The 26,070-nt window shown below is 44.9% G+C and overlaps 2 protein-coding genes across 2 annotated transcripts; one reads left to right on the top strand and one right to left on the bottom strand.

Moving 5' to 3' along the window:
* Nucleotides 1-128: 128 nt before the first annotated feature.
* On the bottom strand, nt 129-15,485 carry pdzd8 (PDZ domain containing 8). The gene is made up of 5 exons (XM_076046070.1): nt 14,405-15,485; nt 12,514-12,636; nt 12,019-12,121; nt 4,617-4,779; nt 129-4,520 (listed from the first exon to the last, which is right to left on the bottom strand). The coding sequence occupies exons 1-5, from the start codon at nt 15,298-15,300 to the stop codon at nt 2,200-2,202; spliced, it is 3,606 nt and encodes a 1,201-aa protein (XP_075902185.1). The 5' UTR covers nt 15,301-15,485; the 3' UTR covers nt 129-2,199.
* Nucleotides 15,486-16,851: 1,366 nt separating this feature from the next.
* Nucleotides 16,852-23,361, top strand: edaradd (EDAR-associated death domain). The gene is made up of 6 exons (XM_076046169.1): nt 16,852-17,024; nt 19,257-19,303; nt 19,709-19,745; nt 20,341-20,411; nt 21,823-21,862; nt 22,265-23,361. The coding sequence occupies exons 1-6, from the start codon at nt 16,967-16,969 to the stop codon at nt 22,651-22,653; spliced, it is 642 nt and encodes a 213-aa protein (XP_075902284.1). The 5' UTR covers nt 16,852-16,966; the 3' UTR covers nt 22,654-23,361.
* The last annotated feature ends 2,709 nt before the right edge of the window (nt 23,362-26,070 follow it).

The following is a 26,070-nucleotide window of genomic DNA, read 5'->3' as shown; positions in this document are numbered from 1 at the left end:
TAGCCAGGAGATAATCCTTGAAATTACAAAGAAAAAAAAAAAAAAAAGGCGTCGTCATCACTTCAGAAAGTATTCAGCCAGAAAACTAAAACACGTTGCTTTTTTTTTTTTTTAAAGCATGTTTATTTGATTCTCAATAATGACGGTTTACAAACAAAGAGCCATGTACAATATCCATCATTGTCTATTATGAGTGGTCGTGGTGAATGAAGCGCTGGAAGCGGTCCGACTGTGGAACAGCGAGATGACGGGAGGACTCTGGCAGGGAACCGCTGGGTTGATGTGGAGGTGAAGTGCTTTCCCTGACGGGCCAAACTGAAGGAGTTCTCGAGGACCACTGATGGAGGACAGAGACGCAACCACGCGCAGCAGCTCCAGCGAACCGTGTGCTGCGCAGGCGCTGAGCAACTTCAACACGTTATCATGTTAAATTAGCCCACAGCTCAACACACAGCACTGGTGAACGACGACCGCTAGCCACACAACAGGCGTGAGCTTCCCGGACCTGCAGTCTGGTGCTCGAATGAAATGAATGAGTAACAACACACACAACCACATTAAGGAAAATACAAATTTGTTGTATTAAACTTGGATTATGCCCATTGCCTGCGTAACGCCAGTGCCCTGACTGATTCCAGGGTAGCTTATTGGAATCCCCATGGTTCAGTGAATATGGACTATTTCTGAAGTTACATTCAGTAATATTGTGGATTAATATTGTGGATGGTTTATCAGAACCGATTGTTCTCAGTGGTCAAACTGTGGGGAGTTCTGAACTGAAATAGGAAGCAGTGTTAACTAAAAGAGTTGTGAAATAAAGAGCTGCATGACAGAGTTGACTGCTTTATGAAGTCACCAAGACGCCGAGATACATTTATGAATGTTTACGCCTCTTATTACCAGCTGAGCACAAAGGTTTGGGGTGAAGCCCACTAGGACAGCCATCTGTCCCATACCTCCAGGACCCGACTGACTGACTGACTGACTGACTGACTGACACGGTGCACACTCAGCAGTCAGTGAAAGGTCAAAGGTTCACCATGTCCTGCTTGTACTTTGCAACAGTAGAAATAAAATAAATAAATAATCAAAGCAAAGGGTGAAGAAACGACAAAAGTGACATCGCAGTAAATCTGCAAGTCATATAAAAACACACAGCAACACAAGTGGGCGGACCTTCACCTGGACAGCACACATTAAAAGCAATATTACACAAACATACATTCGACTTTACAAATTGAAAAATCACTACATTTCTTTGATGGGGCAGTGGAGGGGGGGGGGGGACACAACATGTGACTTCTCTAATTGCCTTCATGGTAAACACACTTGGCAACGTAGTGACTGTGATAAAGTGTGCGACAGCGCCTTCTGACTGGACCGCAGCGCCAGTGTCTCACTGTTGTACCCACATCCAAAAGTAGGGGGCGCTAAGCTGCTTGCACGTGCTGACAGAGAGGCATGTGTCTTGTTGGCTTGCGTGATCTACCAAGACTGCGTGCGTAATTGCCAAACTCCGCACACGCACTCACGGACAAATTACGAGTAATGACGTCCGTGTCCGTTTTTCCACGCGCAAACTCTTAGTCGATCAGGCCGTTAATGTTTATTGTTTGCAAGATCATTTCAGCCAAAACGTGGTGACCTTAAGAACATTCTCAAAGACGCTGTGTGGGTCGGTGGAAACAAAGAGTAAATGGACAATAATTTAAATAAATAAAAATAAAAAACAGACAGTAAAATTAAGCGTCACAAACCTTAAAACAAGAACAAAATGTTTAATTTGACGATAAACAAATCTCTGAACAAAGGACCTACGATCACATTCAACGTAATTATTGCACACATACCCAGGACAAGAAACTCCTCCCATCTGCATATGAAACCAGAAAGTTGGGGATGACGGAGGGGAAGGAATGAAGCCTGCGTGTTGATATGTCATCACCCATGTGGACGTGCATCCCCGTCAAGGAAAACGGCTCTCTAGTGTTTTTTAGACAAAACATTTTCACAGACAGATTTCATCAATTCATCGACGAGTCTCTCTCGCTTACCATGAAAAGCAAAAGACAAAACAAGCACTCCACACACCCAGCATTTAAAATATAATGTTTCGAGTTTAATTTCAAAAACAATCAGAGAAAAGAGGCCTAAACCCGAGAGACGCGTCCCCCGTCCCCGTGGTTCTACCGATGATCTTCAGTGGAGTGCCTCCACGCAGATTTGCTCCTCTGTGATGTCATCCGGCAGTTGCCCCTCAACGGGGCTACAAATGTCACTGTCATACACCTCTGTCTCCATCAGCGTCTCCTCCTCCTGGATCTCCCCTTTGCCCTTGAAGCCTGGATGTTCTGAGGGAGACGTGCTCTCCACGGACTCGAGGTCCTCGATGCCCGCTCGGTAATGGATCATCAACAAAGTGAGAGCCTGGAGCCTCTCCCCAGACTTGACCAGGGCAGAACTGATGAGACCCTTTCGCCGGGCGTCTGTGGAACTCCTCTCTTCCAGCAACAGGGCGTTGTTGTGCTCCAGCTCGAGGTCAATTTCCTGCTGGAGTTTGTCCAGCATCAACTCCAGCTTCTGGGAGCGCTCGTCGGTGGGCAGTCCTCGGTACAGGTCGCGGCCGATTTCCTTCACAGCGATGAACACGCTGTCGTCCAGTCCGCCTTCTTTCCGTACCAGTTTCGTGCTGCCGCCGCCGCCAGCGGCTTGCTTTGAAGGGCTTGTGCCACTTGGGTATGTTTCTGTATCACTGCTTTCGTTGTCTGAAGTGTTGGGAGTGTGCTTGGGCGAGGGCTCCACAGCTCCGGGCAGCCCGTCCACTACCTGTTCCACCAACCGAGTCTTGGGCACCTGGCGTAGGTTTAGCAGTCGGGAACTCGTGTTGATGATGTGGCGGGTGATGCCACTGGTGGCCCGGTTGATGGTCGTTTTGGCTTCCAGGTCCACTCCGCGACGCTCAGTCGCTGCCACACAAAAGGGGTTTTCAGCCAGACACTTGTCCTGGCACTTCTTGTGGCAAACGTAAGCGCATACCATACACTGAGAGGCTGCCTTGGTCCAAACCTTCTTCTTGCAGTATTCGCACCAGATGGGATTCTGGAACTGAGTGTCCTGAAAGTTGTGACGCATCTCCACCAAATGCATGGCGCCGTAGGCTAAATCATCACGCGGTGCCGTCAGAATCTGCTCCCGCTCTCGGAGGTCGTCGTCTGGGAGACTTAGGTCCCGCTCCCTTTCTGGCACTCCGCCGGTATATTCCGTGTCACCCTCGGCCAAGTAACAGAAGTTTAAAGTGACATCACCGTAGCACAGCTTTTCGTTGAACCCTTTGTGCGTGCTTAGGTTCCGCAATGCAGTGCGGCTGACATTGGCTCTGGGCTCGGGAGGCCCCAACCTGAAGGTGCTCTGGTACTCTGCTGAAGATGTGGCCATACATTCCAGGGCTAAATGCTCCAGGTTCAGGCTCACGTGGCCGAGACACAACAAGCCACCGAGCTTGAAAGGATCTTTGCACCAAAGGGCCACATTGAGAAACTTGTGAACGCCTTCCACCTCCAACACGACGGACGCATTGAGCCAGGATGCCGTCTGGTTCCGGAACATACTTTCTGTCGATTCCCACAGAGAAAGGTCATCGAGGCTCTCCCGTGTGCTGCAATCCGTCTCTGAAGTTTTGTCCTTCACTGGTTCTGCTCTGCTACTGTTGGACCCAGTGCTCGTCAGGTCACTGTTAGATTCTACTGATCTGGTAAACTGCTTCACTTCAGCCTGTTTGGTGCACATCTTTTCTGTGCCAGCCTTGTCCTCAGCAGCTCCAGTCAGAAGAGCCTTCTCTCCAGATTTGTCCAAAGCACTGACAACCGGACTCATGGCAGGAGAAACATTTACACTACAACTTGAAACTGAATCAGAACTTTCCACAAGATTGGCTTCGAAGGAAGCGGGCGTCAACCTTATCTGAGGTCTCGGTGGCACCGGTGGCTTCGACTGCGAAGGTGGGAAAGGAACTGTGGGACAGTGAAGACTCTCACCAGCATCACCGACGCTCTTATGAGGCACTGGCTTTGGTGACTCCTTCAGCAGGGGCTTCAATGGTGACTGAACACCAACAAGGTTTAATTTGCGGGTCAGGATCGGGGATATCGTTCCCAAGGGCTTGGAGGCCAGGTTTGTCACAGTCCTTTTTGGACTTTGGTTCACTGAAAGTAAGGAATCGTCCTTACTTTCATTAGTAACTGCGGTACTGGGTTCGACGATCAACTCCTCAAACTCTGAGTCCATGTCTCTACTGTCAGAGATATCGGAGAGGGTGGTAATAGGTGCCGGGTCTTCCTCGTACCCTCCAGGATGGGAAACAAAACCCGTTTCCACCTGCTGCCCGTACGCCTCCGGAAGAGGTCCAAGACTTCCAAAAGGGGGCATTTGATGTCGAACCGGTCGCTCGAAAAGTACCACCACTCGATCTCCAGCCTGCTTCAAAAGTTTGGGAACTTGAACCGAAGACGTCACTCTGACACCTGCCAACAAGCAAAACGGGTCAGAATGTACGCGGGCAAAACAAACAAACAAACAAACAAACACACAAAAAAGAATAGAAGCAATTCATCACAGACCTCCGATGGCAATGAGGCGATCGCCTTTCTGTAGGTCTGCCATGGCTGCAGGGGAGTTGGGCACGACCGTTTCAATGCTGACGTGCACTGTATCTCCATCACTGGCAGGAACGTGGCGAAATGTCATCCCGACGCTGCCACATTGTCCCTTAATGACTTCTGTCTAATGTAGACATGAAGGGAAGAGGAAGAGAGAAGTTCAGGATCAACTTGGAGTCCTCGGTTACAGCAATGACGGACGTGTGGTCGGAAAAGGCTCTCGTCAGTCTTTACAATACGACGGCATTTCTTACTCGTTTGTGTAAAATACTTGTGAACAGCAAAGAGTTCCCATAATAATCACACACACACACACGCACACACACTGATTTGCTTTTTAATATAAATGTTGGCCATGAGATACGGTGTTCTTCAGAGAGCCTATTTCACTCAGGGCTTCTTTCCAGAGGACTGTGTTTTTCACCTAAGCCAAACTTAATTCCTAAGCCTAACTCAATAAGATGGAGGAAGGGGGTGGGGCTCTTGGTTGCAGTAAGACAAAAGAAAGAGGAAAAACAAACTAATGCTGATGAGAGACCTCATAGATCAGCCTACCTTCACAATGAGATTCGCTCTGACTGCACATCTTCTCCATTTGTCCCCTCTCTGACATGTTCATATTGTTTTCATTTATTGACTAATACATCAACTCTAGAATTTTGTTATCATCTTCATCAACATAGCCGACTTTCTATTCAGCTTTGGCCATTTTTATTTTAAAAATCATACTATTTTTAATGTATTTTGTCAACATTCTCCAGGTTTAAACAAATTCCCACAAGTTCAATTTACAAGAATGTCTGAAACACTAAAACTGACACATTTGTCTGGATAAATACACTTATTGTTTTGTCTGTAAAAACTGAGAATGTCATTTCCATTGAGTCATTTCACAACCAAATTATCTGTACACTTACACGTGTTTTAGTTATCTAAACCATTTGCACATTTTAATATTTGTTAATTGCATCACTGACACCTCAACCAAACTGCTTTCATTCTCCATGAGAAAACAATCCAGACCTTTTAACTTGGCCAGACAAAGCAAACGCTGTCTTAGATCTTGGGCTCGCGTCAGAGCAAGTGAAAAAAAAAAAAAAAAAACAGCTTCACGATTCAGTGATGGATAAGCAACTGTTGCTTGACTGAGCAGCATCCTGATGTGGATGTGGATGTAGAGGGGGAGGGGCACACTAGGGTGGAGGAGGGGTAATTCCTCCTGCATCACTGCCCAGCTTGGTAAATCAGTCTAATACAACATGTCAGATTGATCTTTGTGCATTTATAGGGTACAAGTCGCCGCCAGGCTCGTACGTCGCAAGTTGCTGTCACTTCCATTAGCAACTCGGCGGGTGATGCTGATGGCGGAGATTAAGAGATGGGCATCGTCAGGAGCTGCTCAGGTGTCTCCCATCCACGTCAATACGGCCCGTTAACACAAACACATTCTAGCACACGCGCTCGCAAAGTCTACATCACTCGTCAATCTGACGCACAAAGTCACCACTCAAGTATTCAGTATTTTAGATATTCTCTGTGTCAGCATTGGTACATCTTCCACTATTATATGGTGACAGCCATTGTGGTTGAATAAATAAAAACATGCATCAATGGGATTTTTTTTCCCTCTTGTAAAATATTGTTTAATCGAACGAGGGCAAGAAACATTCATTGTTGTTTAATAAATAAAATACACCAGTGACTTTATCAGGATCGCCTGTAGTATCATTTCAATAAGAGTTTCTATTATTACTATCATTATAGCAAAATGTTATTGAGAAAAAAGACTTCATGAAAAGCTTACAAACTGGAGATTGCATGATTTTGCAAGAACTCAACCGACTGATCTCAAGCGCACTCATTCAAGTCACAGAAAGACAACAAGGTGCCACTGGAACGTTTGCACCCCCTCAGGTGACTCACAAGTCTAATATTAATATTTGCTCGTTTGTCTACGTCTGAATTTTCAAATTGTTCATTGATTACCAAAGGTGGGTTTCAAAAGCAATCATAACAAAGGAGTTGTTATGGAGACTCGCCCACACACCCTGCCTCATTTGCATTTGTATGGGCAGATCATTCATCGAGTTGCCCACCGTGCTTTGTACCGTACACACGGCTTGAGCAATAAAAAGAAAAGCAGGTTACCGGGACTGCCAAATGATATTTTAAATCTCATAATCATAGTCTCAAAGACGGCACTTTCTGAAAAATAAAAAAACGCGTCAACGTAACCTGATTGATGATTTATAATAATAATAATGACAATAATAAAAATAATGAACCTACTTCAAATCTGTGCCAAAAATGTATTTGTGCAAAAAAAAAACTTTTTCGTGCAAGCTAAAAAAAAAAAAAAATGGTATAGCCATTTTTCATATAAACAATTACGCTGCCTTGCCACAGTGCACTTTCTTATTTTAACTTAACATTGAGCATAAACGGATTTCAAACTCGGCAACACTGAGGCTCTGCTGGCAGCTATTTTAAGCGAGACAACGCCGGTCACATCCATCCACGTCTGTCTGAGGGGAGGCCACACAGGGAAAAAAATAAAAGCTTTGCTTTATTTGATTCTTCTGACAATACGTCCTGTGTAACATAATTTTTACTGAGAAGCAGATACACTCGGGCTACAATTACTCTAAATAACAACGATACCACAGAGGAAAACAGATAAGCCGACGTCACTGTGGTCCAGCGATGGTTTCAGATGCAAAGAAACAGAAATGGGGTAATTTGATACAAATTCCGCCTGTGCTTTGTTCAAAGCTCAATGTGATTAAGATGTCCCGATATAGCGTCAGATTAACCAACGCGTACCTGAAACTACAATTTTGTTAATACGTTGGCCGCGCTAACGCTATCCCACGCTAACGCTATCCCACGCTAACCACAGTCTTTTAATAATACAGCAAAAACGACAGGAGAGCGAGACACGCTGCCGTATGGCAAAAGTAATATACTTCCTGATGAGATAGCGCACCAGAAGGATCTCATTCCAGATAGAAATAGCAAGGAAACTGTAATATGACAGTGTCTGTCTCTGTCATGCACAGTGCCGCAGGTCTATTGAGTTTCTCCGAAGGCCGAATTGATCCGCGAACGACGCCAAGGAAGAAAGAAATCAGCTTGCGGGACAATCCTCTCACGCTGTTTATCTACAATCTTTTTGCTGCAGAGAGCCACCGCTGGACAGATTGGAACAACGCAGTCTAATTCACACCATGTGACGTTATTGAATAATCAATGTGTCATTTGCAACAGGTCTGGATTGCAGAAGGCTTCATTTTGATTGGACATTTTCTCAAATCACCGTCAGACGAGTGCATATTTTCTTCTTAAACTCATTTTCAGATTGAGATTTTCTTTGTCAAATACGTAAACGACGCAGTGAAGCGTCAACAGTGGCCTCCGAGAAAAACACGCAGGGAAAACTCACACAGAACGTCTAAACAGCAACGGACCGACAAGCTGCTTTCAAGACCTCAGTGTTTTTTCAGTTAAGGTATAAATATGAGTTCTGACTGAGGTCATCAATAAATATGCTGTTGCTCACACGTTGGCCAATCAGCACAAAGACAGCTTGGGCGAAGAGACTCCTGCAGAGTCTCCCAGTTCCAGTGCACTGGAATTGATTCTCTGAGCAGAGCAGAGGGACCGGTCCATGGTCTGGCTGGCTGGGGGTCTGTAAGGACTCTAGATACACTGTGTGATGTACGATAAGTCAAACTGTAAGTACACAGAGTGCTACTGGGTGTGGGAAGCAGAAAATGTCCTCCTGGTGTTCATCAGCGTGAGGATCAAAGAGTTTGGAAAAACATCTCGGGAAGACCGAGGCGCTCCAGGAGATTCTGACCAACGTGTCTGCAGGCCTTCTTCACGTCAGATAACAGAGACAAAGAGCTCCTCAAACAGAGGTTGGTGACCGAGCCAAACGTGTTGGCGTGACAGCTCTGCCCAGGACGGACAGCCACTGAAAGCTGTGTTGTTGGGTTCTGTATCTCAGTGCAGGTTTGCGAAGGTGAAGGTCCAACATTGGTATTCATTTTGGGCCATTATTCTGGGGTGAACATTTACGCCATCACCATCACAATATGGCTTTGTTGACAAAAATAAAATCGAATTATTATGACTGTGTGTTATCCGTGTGTGTGTGTGGACGTATGTGTGTGTGTGTTTGTGTGGAGGGGCGGGTCCATTTGAGGGGGTGGGGGAAGAGCTTTTATTGGTTCATTTTGCCGCATGTTTCCACATTTTACTTTTGTTTTAATCTTTATTTATTAAAATCTGCTTTATAAATAAAGTTTGATTGATTGATTGATTGATTGATTGATTCTACCCGAGCGTTGTGTTACACATAACCACTACATTGCTTTAACTAACTGCATATTCACCTTGCGGCATATATGAAAATATGAGAAAGTGTATCTTTTCACAGTGAAGCCGTTTATCGGTCAACCACCAGCGGAGTGGGAGGAGCCGCTCAGCTGACCTTTTCTGCTTGACACGGGTTCACATCCTGAGAAAATCTCCCACTGGGACAGGCGCGCTGGACACGCCTGATAAAACCCACTCAAATGCCAGCGTTAATGTGGATTTCTATGCAAGTATTGACAAAAAGGCATAAAAGAGCTTTGAAGACTGGAGGACGGCTGGGCTGACGTCTGTTCAATGGAGGGCTGGAGGTGGCAGTGGGTGGAGGTGGTGGTGGTGGTGGTGGTGTCCAGCTCACACGCTCACCACTGAGCCAGAGAATTTTGGTTTGGGTTTTTTTTTGGAGTTTTGTGTTGTTCTGGATCCAGCCGTTGGAAATAACAGCTCTGCATTCGTTATTATTAATCTGTTTCTTTTAGACGGGAGTGTGGGAGCTAATCAGTGATTAGCCTCAGCTGCAGGAAATCCCCACACAAAGACAGGAAGTGCCATTTGACACATTGAGAAAACAAACAACTGCCTCTTAGCAGCAACTCTGTCTCCTTCTTCACACCAAAGGGTGCAGACACACGCAGTCATTCAGCAACATTTTCATTTACTTTGGTCGGTTATTTCAACATAAGGGCACCAACTATTTTGTCCACAGCTGTGGGTCTACACTAGAAACCCAATGTGTCAGCCTTCCAAAGCGCTTTACAATCACAGTGAAAAGACTTTAAAGCGGCTCTAGGCAACTTTTGGACCATAGCAGTATGATTCTAAACTCAGTAAAGCGTTTGATAAAGGATCAATAGGATGAATGGTGCCACCTCCGCAGTGAGGGAGAGTAATAATAAAAGTGCTGAACGTTCGTAGCAAAGTCAAGTTCTACTTTAATACAATTACAACAAACTAATTCCTTCACTATATTATAACTGGAGTTGTCTTTGGTTGTTCTGTTTTAGGGGTGGGTACGTATAAGTGTATACTTCCTCCTACCCCTTTACGGACATGAATAACTTTATTCTAATGTATATTTCACTGGGGTTTGCTAACTTATCCTTTTTTTTTTCTTCTTTTTTTTTACTTTTCTTTCGTATGTTTTGGTTTTTGTATCCCTTTTATTTTATAATTTTCCTTCATGTTTGAAATAAATCAAATCAAATCAAATCAAATCAAATCAAATCAAATCAAAGTCACGTTACCTCGAGCTGCTTTAAGGGCTTGTTGATTATTTTATAAGACACACGTTTGGCAACCCAGAGGGATGCACGCAGGTGCAAATGGTTGCTGGCAACTGGCAACTCCTCCAGTGCGTCCACTGCTTTGCCCCTCACACCACTGGGATGCTCTGCACCACCCCAGTGCAGGATTCAGTGTGTAGATCGATGGATGGATGACCACATTTTGGTAAGCATGACAAGAAACATTCGCGGCTCATTTCAATGTTGGCAGCAGACGCCCGACGGCCTTGTTGTTATTTTAAACCTCTTGGGTTAACACTCATTGTGAAAATCAATGGCAGTCTTGTTGCACAGCTGCTGTCTTTTTTTTTTTTTTTCCTTTGCAACAATGCAAGTTTCTGTCAACACACTCCTCATAAGCTGCCATGAACGACTGTGTTTGTTCAGGTGTTGCACAAAAGAGACACATTTAATGAAGAAGCAAACAGCGACAAAAACAAAGATCCTGAAGCCGCCGAGAAAAAAGAAAAAAAAACTGGAAATTAACTGCAAAATTACCAAGATTTTAAAATGTATCTCTCAGTTAAAGACATCCACACAGCCTCAACTGAACTGAACAGGGACTGGGCATGTGTGTGTATATATATACAAATATATATATATGTGTGTGTGTGTGTGTGTGTGTGTGTGTGTATGTACATTGTTAATACAATTCCTTAGTTGACATGATTATTTGACAAACACCGTTTGAAAATTGCCTAGAGAGTCCTGATATTTCACTGCCCCCTGCTGGACAAGGACTCAATGAGCCTCAGACAGGCAATTCTTCAGCCGCAGAGAATGCAATGCGGTGGAGCTGACAGCGTCAGGCTGGGATGGAGCCACTTATTACAGCTTATTACAGCTGACAGTTCACCATCACATGATCATCAGTCACCAACAAGCGAGCCTCACCCTCACGTGATGTCTGTAATACAGCTGGCCATTAGAAAATGACTCTGGATGGAAACATAATGAGGACCATCGTCAGTTGAGCGTAGATGAAAGTTCAATTGTATTAAAGTGTGATTACACCTCAGGTGTGACTGGCGACAAATCTCCTCTCTCTTGATAAGGTTGGATTCTTGTCAGAGCTCATTGGCCCGGCGACTGTGGAAAAGTTCACGTCCCGTCCTTTGTTTAGTTTGAGCTCAACCAGCAGCCAAGACAGTGGCAGAATATATACAGTACTAGCCAGACAATGAGAACCTCCTGAACAGGTTGCTGTGCCTTCCCCCATGTGTGAACTCTTCTGAGCCGACCCAAGACTCAGCAGCCTTTTGCAGGGGTTTTGGATTCTTTGGACTCTTTGAAGCTACACAACTGAAGCTTTTCACACTGTTCTCATTTCCTCAGTTTGTGGCTTTGTGCTTTTAATAAGCTGAAAATCTTAGTCAGCAAAGTTACAACACGGAACTGCTTGAGATGTCAGTGTGCGTGGGATGGCTCGATAAAAATGCGTTGCTTTCATCTTTTATGTTAAACTGCCAAAATAAAACAACTTTGACTGGATATTCTCATTTTTCAGGTGGTCCCTGCACATGCAATTACTACTCACCAGTCACCTAAACGAAGTGAATGTTTCCATAGGCAACTTTCTGCAGAGCCATGCATAAACCCAGTGAGAGGGATCAAAGCCGTCTCAACGACGCACCATGAGGTCAGACATCAGTCGAGTGGAGGCGAGGAAGAAAGAAAGCGCAGCAGGGAGAGGACAAACAAACCTTTTTGATGGAGCTGCGAGTCTTTTCCTTCCACCTGTGGCTGCTCAGCTCCAGCGTGCAGTGGACGTAGGTTTCTCGGTCATAGGAGCCCAGAATCATTAGTCTGTAAAAACCCACAATGCAACAAACACCTGAAACTATCTTCATTTATTCCATAGGCATCGGTAACCCTGTTAACGCTTTGTCAAAATAAAGCTTCAGAGACTGTCGAGACTAAACCAGACTTAAACTGGGTTTGCCAGAAGTTAGGTCTCAGTTAGCACTGAACCAGAACCGTTTCAATTCCAACTGGCTGGATTGGATTCATCATTTAAACAAAGCCTGTCACCCGAAACAAGAGGATTCAATGTTGCACTTGAACATTCTCAACAGTGCTAGACAGCCAGTGGAAACAATGTTACCCACTCCACAAAATCCTTTCTCATGCCAGACCATGGGTGTAAGTGTGTGTGTTGATAACGCAGCCAGAGGACTGGAGTGGAATGAAGCTCTCACCTGCTGCATTTGATGAGGGTGACCTTCAGTCGACCTTCCACCAGCCTGGTGTCCTGAATGAACAGGTCGGAATCACACTCTGGCCCGACGGCTTGAACTTGGAATGGGAAGAAGGGCTTGTATCTGTAAATGAACACAGGAAATATTTGCAACAGGTGATTCAGACTCCAGGCCGGAGCCAAAAAAGTCCATCATAAACTCTGCTACCAGTAAACATCTGCACCGACCAGCCTCCATTACCTCTGTGTTTTATTATCAATTCATCTTTATATGTGTGCATTGCTTTGACTCTTAATATTTAGTCTTTTCATCTATATATATATATATATATATATATATATATATATATATGTATATATATATATATATATATATATACATATATACATATATATATATATATATATACACATATATACATATATATATATATATATATACATATATACATATATATATATATATATATACATATATACATATATATATATATATATATATATATATATATATATATATATATATATATATATATATATATATATACATATATACATATATACATATATATATATATATATTTAACCTTTGCTGCTGTGCTGAGCAATTATCCCCAGCAGGACTGAGAGAGGTTTATTCCAGAGGAAGTGGCTGCAGGTGTAAACAGCAACACTGGCTCTGCTCTCCACTACATGGACACTGTATACACAGCCAGCGCTGCAGCAGAGCAGCACAGGGCACTCGGGGACAAACATCACACAGCACACACAGCCTTTTCAAGTGGTCCAATTGATGCTACAAGCAGAGACACCATGGTCCTGTGAGCATCAAAGGCAGCGGTGAAAATCTGATTGCGTTATTAAGGGTGGGATAATAAACAGCAGAAGCGCAGAGAATGAATGGTGGGGACGGGGAGGGCGAGAAATAATCTGTATCTGTTGTCGTGCCGTCGGGCACCCCGACTCCATTTCTCTCCCTCACTGAGCGGCAAATTGAAATTAAAAGTTAAAAAAAAAAAAAAAAAAAAACAATTAAGGCGAGCAGCCAGAAAAGCTGTAACATCCAGTCAACTACGAAATCCAGATTAGTTTAGATGACAGCACTGAAAGCTGTGGCTGCACACACACACACACACATTAACTATTTTACACACACCAAAAGAAACAACTCCAATCAGGACAATCACAGTATCAGCCATATAAGCAGACTGTCTGGATAGACTACTATCATCGACATAGACATAGACAGACTTTATTGATCCCCTTGGTTTGACTCCCTCAAGGAAATCAAAACTTCCAGCAGCAGTGAATTGAAGCAGCACACCGATGGAAGAGATTGAAGCACACAGGTAGAAAAATAGTAAATAATTGCCAATATACAGTAAAAGAAGAACTGAATAATATAAATAGATATAAAAAATACTGGATATGGCTTTGTTGTTGGGTGAGCATCAGGTCTGTGCGGCATAGGAAGAGGGTCCATTTCTAGGTGCACACCTCCCTTCCCTACTCCCCCCAGCGCTCTGCACCCCCACCCCAAGCGAGGAGTTGTACAGTGTGATGGCATGATGGACAAAGGAGTTCTTGAGCCTGTTGGTCCGACACTTGGGAAGGAGCAGTCTGGAATGTTTTTAACTTTATGCTTTTCATGAAAGGTATTTTGAAGAATTTAAATATAAAACGTGTTTGAGTTTGTTTTTTGTTGTTGTTGTTTTTACACTTTAGTTTTTCCTCCATAATTCCACGTGTGTGTTCATACGTAGTTTTGATGCCTTCAGTGACAAACTGCAATGTCAACAGTCACGAGAGTGAAAGAAAAGACATTCAATTCATCGGCTGCGTCCAAGCCTTTGACTGCCGCTGTGTATTCGTCTCTTCCCATGCCAACTGACCTGATCTTGTAGTTGGGCAGCGTGTGTTTCTTCTTGATGACCCGTTTGAGCTGGTTGACGATGATGGAGGTGAGCTGGGGAAGCGGCCTCCCTTCGAACTGCGAGCGGGCCTCGAAGTCGACCAATGGGTCGTCGAGGAAGGCGAAGGACCAATGGGAGAAGGGCGTGCGGGTGAACTGGAGTCTGAGGCGGCCAACCACGCGCCTCATCTTGACAAACAGGTAGGCCGACTTGCCAAACACCAGCTCCACGTCGATGGCCAGGTGGAAGCCGCCGTTGTACTCGATGTCCACCTCGAAGTTGAGCTCCTCGGGCATGCCGTCGTCATTGGCCAGCACCGGCTTCATGAGCCGGGCGCTCTTGAAGAGCGGCAGCGCGTTCCCCAGGTAGATGTCGCGGAGGCTGAGTCCCTCCAGCAGGCGGCCCGCCGTCTTGGTCAGCAGCAGCTCCTCGAACTCCACCTTGATCTTCTTGGTGAGCCAGTGCCGGACCAGCGGGGTGTCTCTCAGCTCCCTGAACAGGAACAGAAATATGGCGTTCAAAAAGTGGCACGTCTCGGATTTTTGGGCCTCGCCGGGTTCCGTAGGTGAATGTTCTTTGGGGCTTCCTCCGCTGCTGCTGCTTCCTCCGCCAGCAGCAGCCTCCTGCTGCCGGGCCGAGGCCGCCGCCGCCGCCGCCGCCGCCGCCTCCTGCTGCGGCGGCTGCTGCTGCGGTCGACCCGGTTCGGTTTGGTGGCTGCTGAAGTAGTAATCCCTCAGCGCGTCTTCGGGTGTCACTTTGACGTCGTGCACCGTCTTGCTGATGGGCTCGGGGTTTCTCCAGTAGATTAGCAGGAACTGCGCCAGCAGCGTCGCTACCGCCCCGGAGAAGGCAGAAATCAAGATCAGATAAATCATGTCGACCAGCAACTGCCAAACAGCGATGAGATTAAACGTTAAGCCTCGACAAAAATGGCTTTGCTCGCTCACAAAGCTGCCGCATTTGTCTCTCTCTCTCTCCAGTTCTCAGCGTCTGTCGGCGGCTGGAGAGACGAGTAGCGTCGCCATGTCAGTACGGACTTCGGTGTTTGAGGCTCAGTCCGCCCACTTCCTGGTTTTCTACGATCTACGGAATGCGAGTTGGGACAAATCATAAACTGTTTCCAGTTGTATTAAATCAAGGTGTATTATATTGCGCCTCTCATGCGTGAAATTTAATCCAAGGTTCTTGACAAAAATAAAATGCAGATAATAAAAACAACACTAACTTGAAGAGCTGCAGTCAATGACCCCCCCACCCCCTCTCCCCGCCTCCTCCTAGTCGTAGCACTCGAGATTGGTCTTGGTCAACGCTGGTCTCGTCTCTGAGTCGGAGGCATGTTTACTGGGTCTGGTCAACACTACAATGACAGATAAAAAACAGAAAAGAATCCAGCTGCTCCCGTTATACTAGTTTATTCTTTCTTTCTTTTTTAATCTCATGAAGCAAAGTTGTTTTTTGAAAATGGTTCAAAATAGTTGGCAAAGCAGCAAAATGTCAAAGAAAATGATTAAAAGACACTTTTCTGAAAAAAGATGTTCCATTTAGAAGTAAGTTGGATTTTAAAAAAATATATACTGGCCATTTTTTTCTGCTTTGTTGTTATTTTTCTTTGATGTGTGAAGTCTTGGTTTGGTCTCAATGCTCTCTAGTCTTGATGAGGTCTTGTCTCGGTTGGTGCCGTCTTGACTACCAGATGCGTCACAGATTATCACCTCCACCACCACAGCGCAGAAACAGTCAGTCATAAAAAAAAATGTTAAAAAAAAAAGTTAAAAAAAAAGTCAGGACACTGAGGAGCCATAGGAGGAAACAGCCAGCAGGGGGAATCACCCACACAGAGGGGTTGCTGGTACATCAGGGTGGCTTGACCCAATTTACCAGAGCATAGTAGTGGCTGGTGGTTACACACCATGCTGGCTCTGATGAGGAAAAATAAATAAAAAAGATGGTGATGATTTTCAATCCAAAAACCTGGTAAAATGCACCAGATGGTGTGAAATTGCATGTACCTCTTCCAAAATGTTCTGGGTGTCCCCCTCCCACCAAAATATGTCACACACTTTCCACGAGCTGATGATCACTTTCGCTATGGAAGGTTTCGTGGAACTATGACAAATAAAAAAAGCTGAATTGTCTTAACAAATAATTATTATTTTTTTAAATATTTTTTTTGTTCTTGCTTTCTTTCTCAACAAAAGTTAAATAAAATAAATATCGGGTATATCAGCAGTTGTCTGTCTGCGTTGCACATCTCCAATTTGCTTTGCGTCTAATCGCTATGACGAGGACGGATTGGATTTCCGGGGAGACCGTGAACGCATCATAAACTCTCCGACATGCCCAGCAGTCAACTTGTCTCCAGTCTGCGGCCGCGCTGGCTTCCCACTCGCACCTCTGTTATTCACGACAGACGCATGGTCCGCTTTTAGCGTGTTTGTTTGTTTGTTTGTTTGTTTGTTTGTTTTCCTGGTTGTTGTCAAATCAACACCAGTCGCCGCGTGAAAGAATCCACCCGTCCATCTTTGTGGCGCTCATCTACAAATGGAACGAAACACAGTAGCGAGGATGAGCAGCTTGAGGACGTGTAAAGAAGCGTTTGGTGAGTCAAGCAGAAGCCCGCAGGTCGCTTCGAGACGCACATTTTGTCATCAAATATCCATAGAACTCTGTCTTCTTTTTAAACTATCATGTACATGACACCACACCACGTGGTACTTGATCATAGTTTGTTTTAGAGAGATTTTGACGGATTTATTAGTTTATGACTAAATCATTATTATTATTATTATTATTATTATTATTATTATTATTATTATTATTATTATTACTATGTCATTATTGTAAACAGTTCATTGAACATACACAACAATGTCTCACTGCTCGATTCAAAACGTGTGTAAGAGAGAGAAGTGAGAGAAATGACCTACAATGCGTCCATGTGACTTTTTAGAGGAAAGTGACTGGACAGACTTTACCTTTGGCCTTTTCTCTGGCAGCTTTTGCGTTGGACTAACTTATTCCATGACTGTCAGAGATGGTGGAGGCCAAGCCCCCTCAAACACTCAAATGTCGTGAGCTGAGTTACCGCAGCATGTATTTGATCGTGGAGCTTCGTTACTTTGCAGTAATCCACAAAGAAGTGAAGTCAACTCAGTTGAATAGAAATGGTAAAAAGCGATTTGCTTTTTGCCGCGATGCCTCATTTCAAATCAACGTTTTCAGTTAAAAAAAAAACAACAACAAAAAAACAAGACAAACTTGGAACATAAGAGGGTTTTAGTCCAAAATGACAATTATGTGAACATGCTTAAATGTCAGTTAATCAAAAGCAGAAATCTGACTTTTTAAAAGAAAAGATATTTTTCAAGCCATGATGAAAAAAAACCCAAAGCTCTTTAATAAAAAGAAGAAGAAGAAGAATCGGGCTTTCTAGGACAGGTGACTTACAGTGGCTTACTATATTTGTTGTCAATGGGGCAAACAAGCTAATCTAATGTGGCCAAATGGAAAAGTACACTACTTAAAGAGCAAGCGGCTCCGTGCGCGCTCCTCACCCTGCAATCTGTCCTTTTATGACACACATGGGTGGTCGTAATGGAGGAAAGTTAAGTTTACCTGTGGAATTATGGCTCCTGGCAGTTATTATGATGTGGGTTAAGTTTCATTTCTGAAGTCGACGCACAGCGTGCATTTACATGCCCTCGGTTCTCCAGAGGAGGGGGAACCAAACCCGGGCCGCGTCCCTTAATGGGATCGTTTGCTTGCTTTTCTCTACTTACTCCTAATGCACTACGTTAAAAGGTCAAAATAGGGCGCTCGCTGCTCATCCACACTGAACCGCATTGTTTGCTTGACTTTTGTCAAAGCGAGCCGATCTCTTTGCATCTTGACACGCCGTCGCACTCTTGTCCTTCCAGGCGCTCCAGCTTATATGTTATAAGTAATTACCGTGGAGACAAACTGTTGTTTTGCCGTGATTAAAGTGTGACCGCGGCAGACTTAATTTCACATAAGTCTCCAGTCTTTATATCTCATCCAGCCTATTCTTACTCACATAATGCGTGTTTATTGTCGCACATTTGATCACAGTGCACATGTCAATACAGAACACAAGCTTCTCTCCGCGGGTATGACCGCGCCATCGTGCCAATTACAGTAATGCTGCATTTCACGTCGGCGCTGTTAGCTGCTAATAGCCCCGGTAGCCTCGGCCGTGCCCGGGTTTTTCGGCCACGGACGCCTTCAAAGTGCTGGGATTCCACACAGCTTTGAGACGTGTAAATCAATCCATATGTTGACGCTGCTTTGGAAGGAGCTCCCCTTGCATTGAATCATACACACAAATGGAACAATCGTCATTGGCGACCAACACAACACCGAGTTATCACACACTGGACTTGCAAAAGCGGTTGAAAGTGAGTTTGATTGGATAGTTAAAATAATAAATAGACAACGTAAACAAAATGCCAAGGAAGAAGAATGCAAAGACGCCAAGTGCAACATTTGCCATTGTTCGTGTCCAGGCAAGTCTAAAGCTGCAGTGTAGTGAGGGGTGTCTACGAGTCTCTCCCTCCTCTCCTTGAATTCACCGTGACATGCGGCTCCTTCCCTACCGGAGAAGACTCAAGTTTAATTCCATGCGATGATGAGTTGTGGGTATCTGGCTCATCAAATGTCAGTTTGCATTCATCCGGTGGCAAAAGGGAAGTGCCCTTTCCTTCCATGTCAACGGCAAATCATCGGTGATTCAAAGATGGTTGGAAATATTGTGTGGGGGTCGGGGGGGGGGGTAATATTTCACACGAGTGAAGCTTCTTCCTTCTCACCACAGACAGAAGCAGCGCTGAGCCTGTGGAGGACACAGAAACCACAGAATTGGTGAGCATGTCTCTCTCTCTCTCTCTCTCTCTCTCTCTCTCTCTCTCTCTCTCTTTGTATTCCTCTGCTGGCGTCCACTCGTTTGTCTCGTCCTCCTCTTTTGCTTCGGTGCACTTTGTCTTTGGTGTGTAGGCGTCATCCTGTTCACTGAGAAAAGTAGCTGCAATCTGCCCCAAAAAAAAAAAAATGTTCCCAAAAGCAAAGACTCGGTGCAGTGAGGATTGGTGCCCAGCGGCTGACTGAGCAGCGTGTCTTGACAGGCTCGCTGTCTCTGTGCAAATAAAATAGAGCAAACTTGAGGCTGACGAGCCAGCGGTCGACGCTGCAGACGCCATCGACTGAGGTCGGCTTGTTTCGGTTTTTCATCGTGAAAATGCTAACTTGTTTGTTTTTCCTCTCCCGCAGTCAGACGCCCCGCCTGTACAGGTGACAGATTCTCATGGTAAATAAGCAATAGAATGTTTGTATCCTCTTTATACCGGCCAAAGGTTTGGACACACCTGTTCCTTCTTTGTGTCGAGCACTTTCTACGGCAGCTCCGCGGCGGAGACGTCGAGTGTGTGGTGTAACATATGTGGATTAATGCGACCAATGAAGCATGTTTAACGTCGCGCCAACACGTTGAAACATGACGTCCGATACCTCAATATGTTCATTTTATATGAAGGGTGGCTATTGTAGATCATCTGACATAAACAGGCATATTATTTCACACTTTTCTTGTTTCATCCATATGCCACATGTGTTCATTCATAGCGTCGATGCCTTGAGTGACGACCTGCGATGTCAAAGGTCATGAAAATGAAAGAAAAACCCATTAAAATCCCAAGTGTGTGTCCAAACCTTGGACTGCGAGTGCCAGTGAGCTTGTGACTCATCGCCGACCTGCTCCAGTCGCTCTGGTGCCTTTCAGAATCAAACACACTCGTCAACAGTGCTCACTGCTCTACATCATTAGCTTGACCTTGGCTGAGTGATTGATTCGTCAATTCACACGCAAATCAGTGTGACTGTCAAATATTGTTGTTCATCACCAGGTGCTGTAACCCTCCACTGTAACTCAATGCCGTCTGAATACCTGAGCCCGGCCTTCTACAGAATAAGACAGGTCAGTGTTGACACTTTTGTGAAGCATGAAGAAATGCCACTTCCAGTTTTGACTTGTTAAGCAACATCAAGGGTTTGTGTTATTGCGTCATTATTTTTCAAGTTAATATTAAAAAAAATGTCTTATAACAGGTTGAATTTTGTCTCAACAATTTCCAGCCCTTTATTATGACAAAGAATGATGAGAGTTTTATACAAACTAGGCAGTACCCGGGACAACGAAGCAATCCACCACAGCTTCTTTTGGGAAAAAATAAACTAAAATCATATGTTACATTTTGCATTCTCTATTTTTGCACGCTAATGTGCACCTTTTTTCCTTCAAAAAAAAAAACCCGATGCATCAGTTGAGGAACTAGATGACATGTACGTGCAACTGTACCAGAAGAACCCATTAACAAGGAGCTCAAGTCGCCGTGCAGAATAATCAAGAGGTTGCTAAGGAATCTGACTCGGATCTGACCACTCTGAATATTCACATGAAGAGGATCGGCGTCGCGTCACTGCTGACGTGCGCTGGCACTTTCTAATTTTGACTGTGAGCGCACGGGATGTGGTTTAACTTCCTTTAATGGTGCGGCTATGAGTGCAAAGAGAGAAAAAAAAAAGCAGGTCACTAAGATGAGCACAGAATATACACTCGTATGGAAAACCTTCTGAGAAGTAGTGCTGATGAACATTTAATGAATAAATCCATCCATCCATCCGTCCATCCATCCGTCCATCCATCCATACCTGTTTCCTCCTGCACTCAGGGTGTCGGGGCTCTGCTGGGGCCTCTGCCAGCTGTCATTGGGTGAAGGCAGGGCCAGTTCATCACAGGGCCTCATACAAAGACACACAAAACACACAGTTTTCCCAATTGACCTCACACGCCTGTCTTTGGACTGCGGGAGGAAGCTGGGGAACCCAGAGGGAACCCAGAGGGAACCCACGCTGACACAGAGAACATGCAAACTCCTCACAGAGAGGCCCCACGCCCAGGATTGAACCCGCAACCTTCTTGCTGTGAGGCGACAGTGCCAACCACTGCACTTTATAGAGACATAAAGACATCTTTGTCCCTTCAGGGTGATGCAGATCTTCAGTGTAGACTTACAGCACCATGTACAATTGTGTGCAATGCAGCTCTTGTTGGGACATGTGCAACTTGTGGAAGACAGATGAAAGGTCCAATAGTGTGGTGGGGGGGTGGTGGGGGGGGGTTGTTATAAGTCATGTGTGCAAAAGAAGCGTTTTAGATCATGAATTTGCTGTTCATTCATTTACTAATACATATATGTCACAGTAATACTTGGAAATATTTCATCCTTTGTTTATTCAGTGCGCGTGCGCAGTACTTAGAATGCTGCTCGCGCCAAACGCAAAGACGGACTAGCTCGCTGAAATGAGTTGTGTTGTGTGTGTTTCAGCCGGTGGAAGATGACGAGAAGTGCACCTGCCATTCATCGGGTATATCTCTTCATAAGCACTTGTCAACACTTCAACTTTGCCTTTGCTCTGTCGCGTGACGCGTGCTCAAACCTAACAGCAACATTAACTCAAGACATGTTGGCGTTGCAAAAGCCAGGAAATGATGTCAGCTGTGTCAGGAGACTCAGAAGCAACAGTGATGAATTAGTTCCTACTTTTGTCTCAAAAAGCTAAAACTTTTTTTTTTTTTTTTTTTTTAAAGTCATTAATTCATTAGTATGTGTATTAAAACACAAGAACATGTTGAAGCCTAATAAGGCCATGCATGGCATCTGATGGTCACCGGTCATCAACATTACAACATTACGAATGACACGAGATTAAAATGCGACGGCATTGAAATGAAATTTATTTTCCCCTGTTTTTCATGTTTGAGCTCAGACTGTCCGAAAGAACTGCAGCTACCCAAGGACTCCTGTGACAAGTGGTGTTGCACGGCGCCCGCTCCCAAGATCAGCGACCTCATGAACGACAAAGATCTCCTGGACAAACTGCGGCTGAAGCTGGACCCCAACCACTGCACCGTCAAGAACTGGAAGAACTTTGCCAGTCGCTGGGGGATGAGCTACGATGAACTGAGCATGCTGGAGCACCAGACGCAGGGCTCCCTGTCCCTCAGCCCCACGCTGGAGTTCCTGTTTCGCTACAGCCAGAAGACGGTGACCGAGCTCACGGAACTTTGTCGCGTCTATCAGCGCATAGACGTGCTGTGCCTGCTGCAGAAGTGGGTGGAGAAGGATTGGCCCTTGCGGTGGCAACAAACGTCATGACCATTGGACTTTATGAATTTTCATTCATCAGTTTAACTCCCGACACGGCCGTGGATTTCATTGGTTCAGGGTTTGTTTTGTTTTTTACATTACTGTTAGGGCTGTCGGCGTCTGCGCATTCATTGCGATGAATTAAATGCAAACCATAATGCGTTCATTTCTTTTTTTTTTTTTTTATTGCATTTCAAACTTGAGCCTTTTTGTCCGTTTTACTAAGCCGTAGTCGACCCGTCTGGCCGGGTTCTGGTCAGAAATACTTGACATTCTGGGCTTAAATCTGCCTTGAAATGCAAAAAATAATTTTACACATGCAATTGAAAGCGCGATTAATCGCAGTTAACAATGAAGATTCTGCAATTAATCACGATTAAAAAAAAAAGAAAAAAGTATTGTTTGACAGCCCTGATTTGCAATACAATACATTTTCCCTATGCAATTTTTATATGTTTAACAAAATTCTTTAAAGTTATTAAAAGTCTTGAACGTTTTTATTTTTGAATAATTACTATTTTAGCTTGCCACATTAGACCTCCAAATCCAAAGTTAGGTCCAAGTGCCCATCGAGTGTGGATACATTTCTTTCTCTTGATCAAACATAATGAATGCATTTATCCACTGAGTACCTTTAGAATGTTACTTCTGTTGGTTTTTGAATTAAAAGGGTTTGTTTTGGGTTTTTTTTTGCAAACCAATCCCTATAATTACTGAACTGTTCACAAGTTCATTGTGTGTGTGTGTGTGTGTGTGTGTGTGTGTGTGTGTGAGAGAAAAGTGACGACACGCCTCTTCCACAAAAAGCATTTGTCAGCGAGGAAGGTGGAGCAGCGGCAGCGGTGGTCCCAGTAACGGTGCAGCTACGAGCCCGCTGGGATGCTTTGACTTCACTTCTTCTTCAGTGCCCAGGTGGCGCTCTAACTTCCCTGGCCTGCCACTCACAGTTAGACATGTCTGCACCAGTCCCCTGCTCCTTTCTTGCTTCTCCAACCCCCCCCCCCCCCCCCCCCCCCCCTCTGCTAAGGAGAAAGTAAGGACGCGTGAGGGATAATGCATCGTGCAGGTATGGGCAAAGTATGGCCCGGGGGGCCCATATGCGGCCCCTTAGGCTTTTAAAATCAGGCCCACCGAACTTGAAGAAATTATATTAATAGTCAGTGAGTCGTGAAATAGCAATAGTTCATCCATTTTTCAGTGTTTTCAGAGTCATCTCAATAAAGAGCTAAATACTGTGGGGCTTCAAAGACACTGATTCTGTTGCAACTTTGCTTTGCTTCATTTTCAATTGGTATTCAAGCAACATGATGCGTCCTCTTACATATCCCTCATACATGTTTGTCGGCCCCTCTGTCAGATTTTAGAAGCCGTTGCGGCCCACCAGTCCCGGTCCGGTGAGTCGGTAATTGTTGGAAAAAAAAGACTCCTGACTGGGAGTGGATGTCCCCCTTCAATAAAGTCTTTGAATCGTTTGATATGAAATAGTGACTGATAATAATAATTAAAAAAAAAAAAAAAAAAAAGAAGCAAAACCTCTTCTAAGATGAACCCTCCAGAAAACAGACTCTTATTTTTTCAACCAGTCTGCGTTATGGCGTGTGGTCACAGCGCCTGCGGTGCTCCGCCACACTGCGGGTCTGTGGCTGAGCTGGGCGGCTGGTGCTGACTCACATCTTGCCCTAATGACAGATGTGAGCACTGCGGTGCTGGAGGTGAAGGAGGTGAAGGAGGCGAAGGAGGAACCTCTCACGATGTCAGACATGCGAAAGTGGCGGTGGAGGTACAGAATTAGTCCGCGTGCAGAATCGCTCCGGGCGGAAGTGACTGCCGATACGGCAACTCCATTGGGACACACCTCGACATCGCGGTCGAACGTGACGTATGAATAGACCGCGGTACACTTACGTCCTAATAGAGTTGCCGCATGTGACGTAATTGGTAGTCGCCTCTGTCCGGTGGGCGAATGCCAACGACGTCACATACGGCAACTCTATTAGGACAAACTGCATCGGTTGATTAAGCTTTTTTTTTGTGTGTCAATCCCTGGTGTATTTACGGTACTTGGTTATATAATGTTGTATACACAAAATCTCTCTCTCTCTCTCTCTCTCTCTCTCTCTCTCTCTCCCTCTCTCTCTCTATGTATAGCTATACATACAAGGTAAATCAAAATACAGTTACAAATGTATTATTCAACACACACTAATTATCTATCCATCTATCTATCTATCTATCTAAATATGTCCCAATGGAGTTGCCGTATCGGGCAGTCACTCCGCCCGGAACGATTCTGCACCCGGACTAATTCTGGACCCACACCGGGATGTCCTACGTTGGTTTCCTGCTTCTTCTTTGTTTCCGAAGAAGAATGGAGAACGAGGTTTGTTCTTCCCAAATATGTTCCATGAACAAAATAGCACATTGTTGCCGCCCACACTCACAATATGACATCACGGCTCGAGAACCCACACAGTGTCACACTTACACCTTCCATCACCTTCAGGTGACCTCGTCGAGCAACACTTAGTTTCCGCAGCGTTTGAAACCACATTTAAGAGTATAGGAACAAAGGCCACGTTTCAGTAAGGCCACCCAAAGAACACTGTGAGCTTCAACTCTTGTCCAAGCTGCCTCAACCAACAAAACTATTGACTATTAAATGATCAAACAGTTCGCCATGTTGGTGCAGCTGCTGCATCAAGGCGCCACGGTCCTTACATTTTAAACTGCAGATGATTCTTTAGATTCTCCTTCAGCCGTGGTGGGTTCATTGTGGCGGCAACTGGATCTCCAGGTGGAGTTCAGTCTTAGAGGTTCTCAGGACTTCTGGTCCAATCAGAGGACACGTACCAGCTAGCGGCCCCTTCGCATCGCATATTTGAGATCGGATTGGCTGTCGCAACTGACGGTGGTGCGTTCACTGACAGCGGACAGGAGCCTGCTACGTTGACTCAGGCCTCAGGCAGATTTTATACACGCTGAGTGAAATATGGTTGGATTAAAAACTCTACCGTAAAATACAACAATGGTGGCAGCGCGAGTGGATGACATGGATGAAAAGAACAGAGCATGCAGATGAACTTTATTGTTGTATTTCCTCAATAGCTGCAGATCAGCAATGGGCAGGAAATGTACTGTCTGCTTAATATTTTCCATGTTGACGATACCAAACCTGATGAGGTGAAGGCCTGGCCGGTGCTCGCGCTTCCATGCTGCGACATAATATAATAAAATATAACATTTCTCTCAGATGTCTTCCTTGCGCCTGCTGTACAAGTGCAGTACCACATCACTGTGTTTGCTTGTGTTTTATCTCCTTGCCACTGTTGTCCATTCTCATTGGCTTCATTTAGAGCTCATCGCGCCGCTTTTTCATGCTTCAGCTTTGCTTGTTTTGGTTTGGTTTTTCTGAGGGACTTTGTAAAT

The sequence above is a fragment of the Nelusetta ayraudi genome, unplaced genomic scaffold, assembly GCF_046127955.1.
Source record: "Nelusetta ayraudi isolate G7.1 ecotype Tasmania unplaced genomic scaffold, CSIRO-AGI_Nayr_v1 ptg000089l, whole genome shotgun sequence".
Taxonomy (NCBI): domain Eukaryota; kingdom Metazoa; phylum Chordata; class Actinopteri; order Tetraodontiformes; family Monacanthidae; genus Nelusetta; species Nelusetta ayraudi.
Note: the sequence above shows the minus strand (reverse complement) of the source record. Positions and strands in the feature narration are given on the sequence as shown.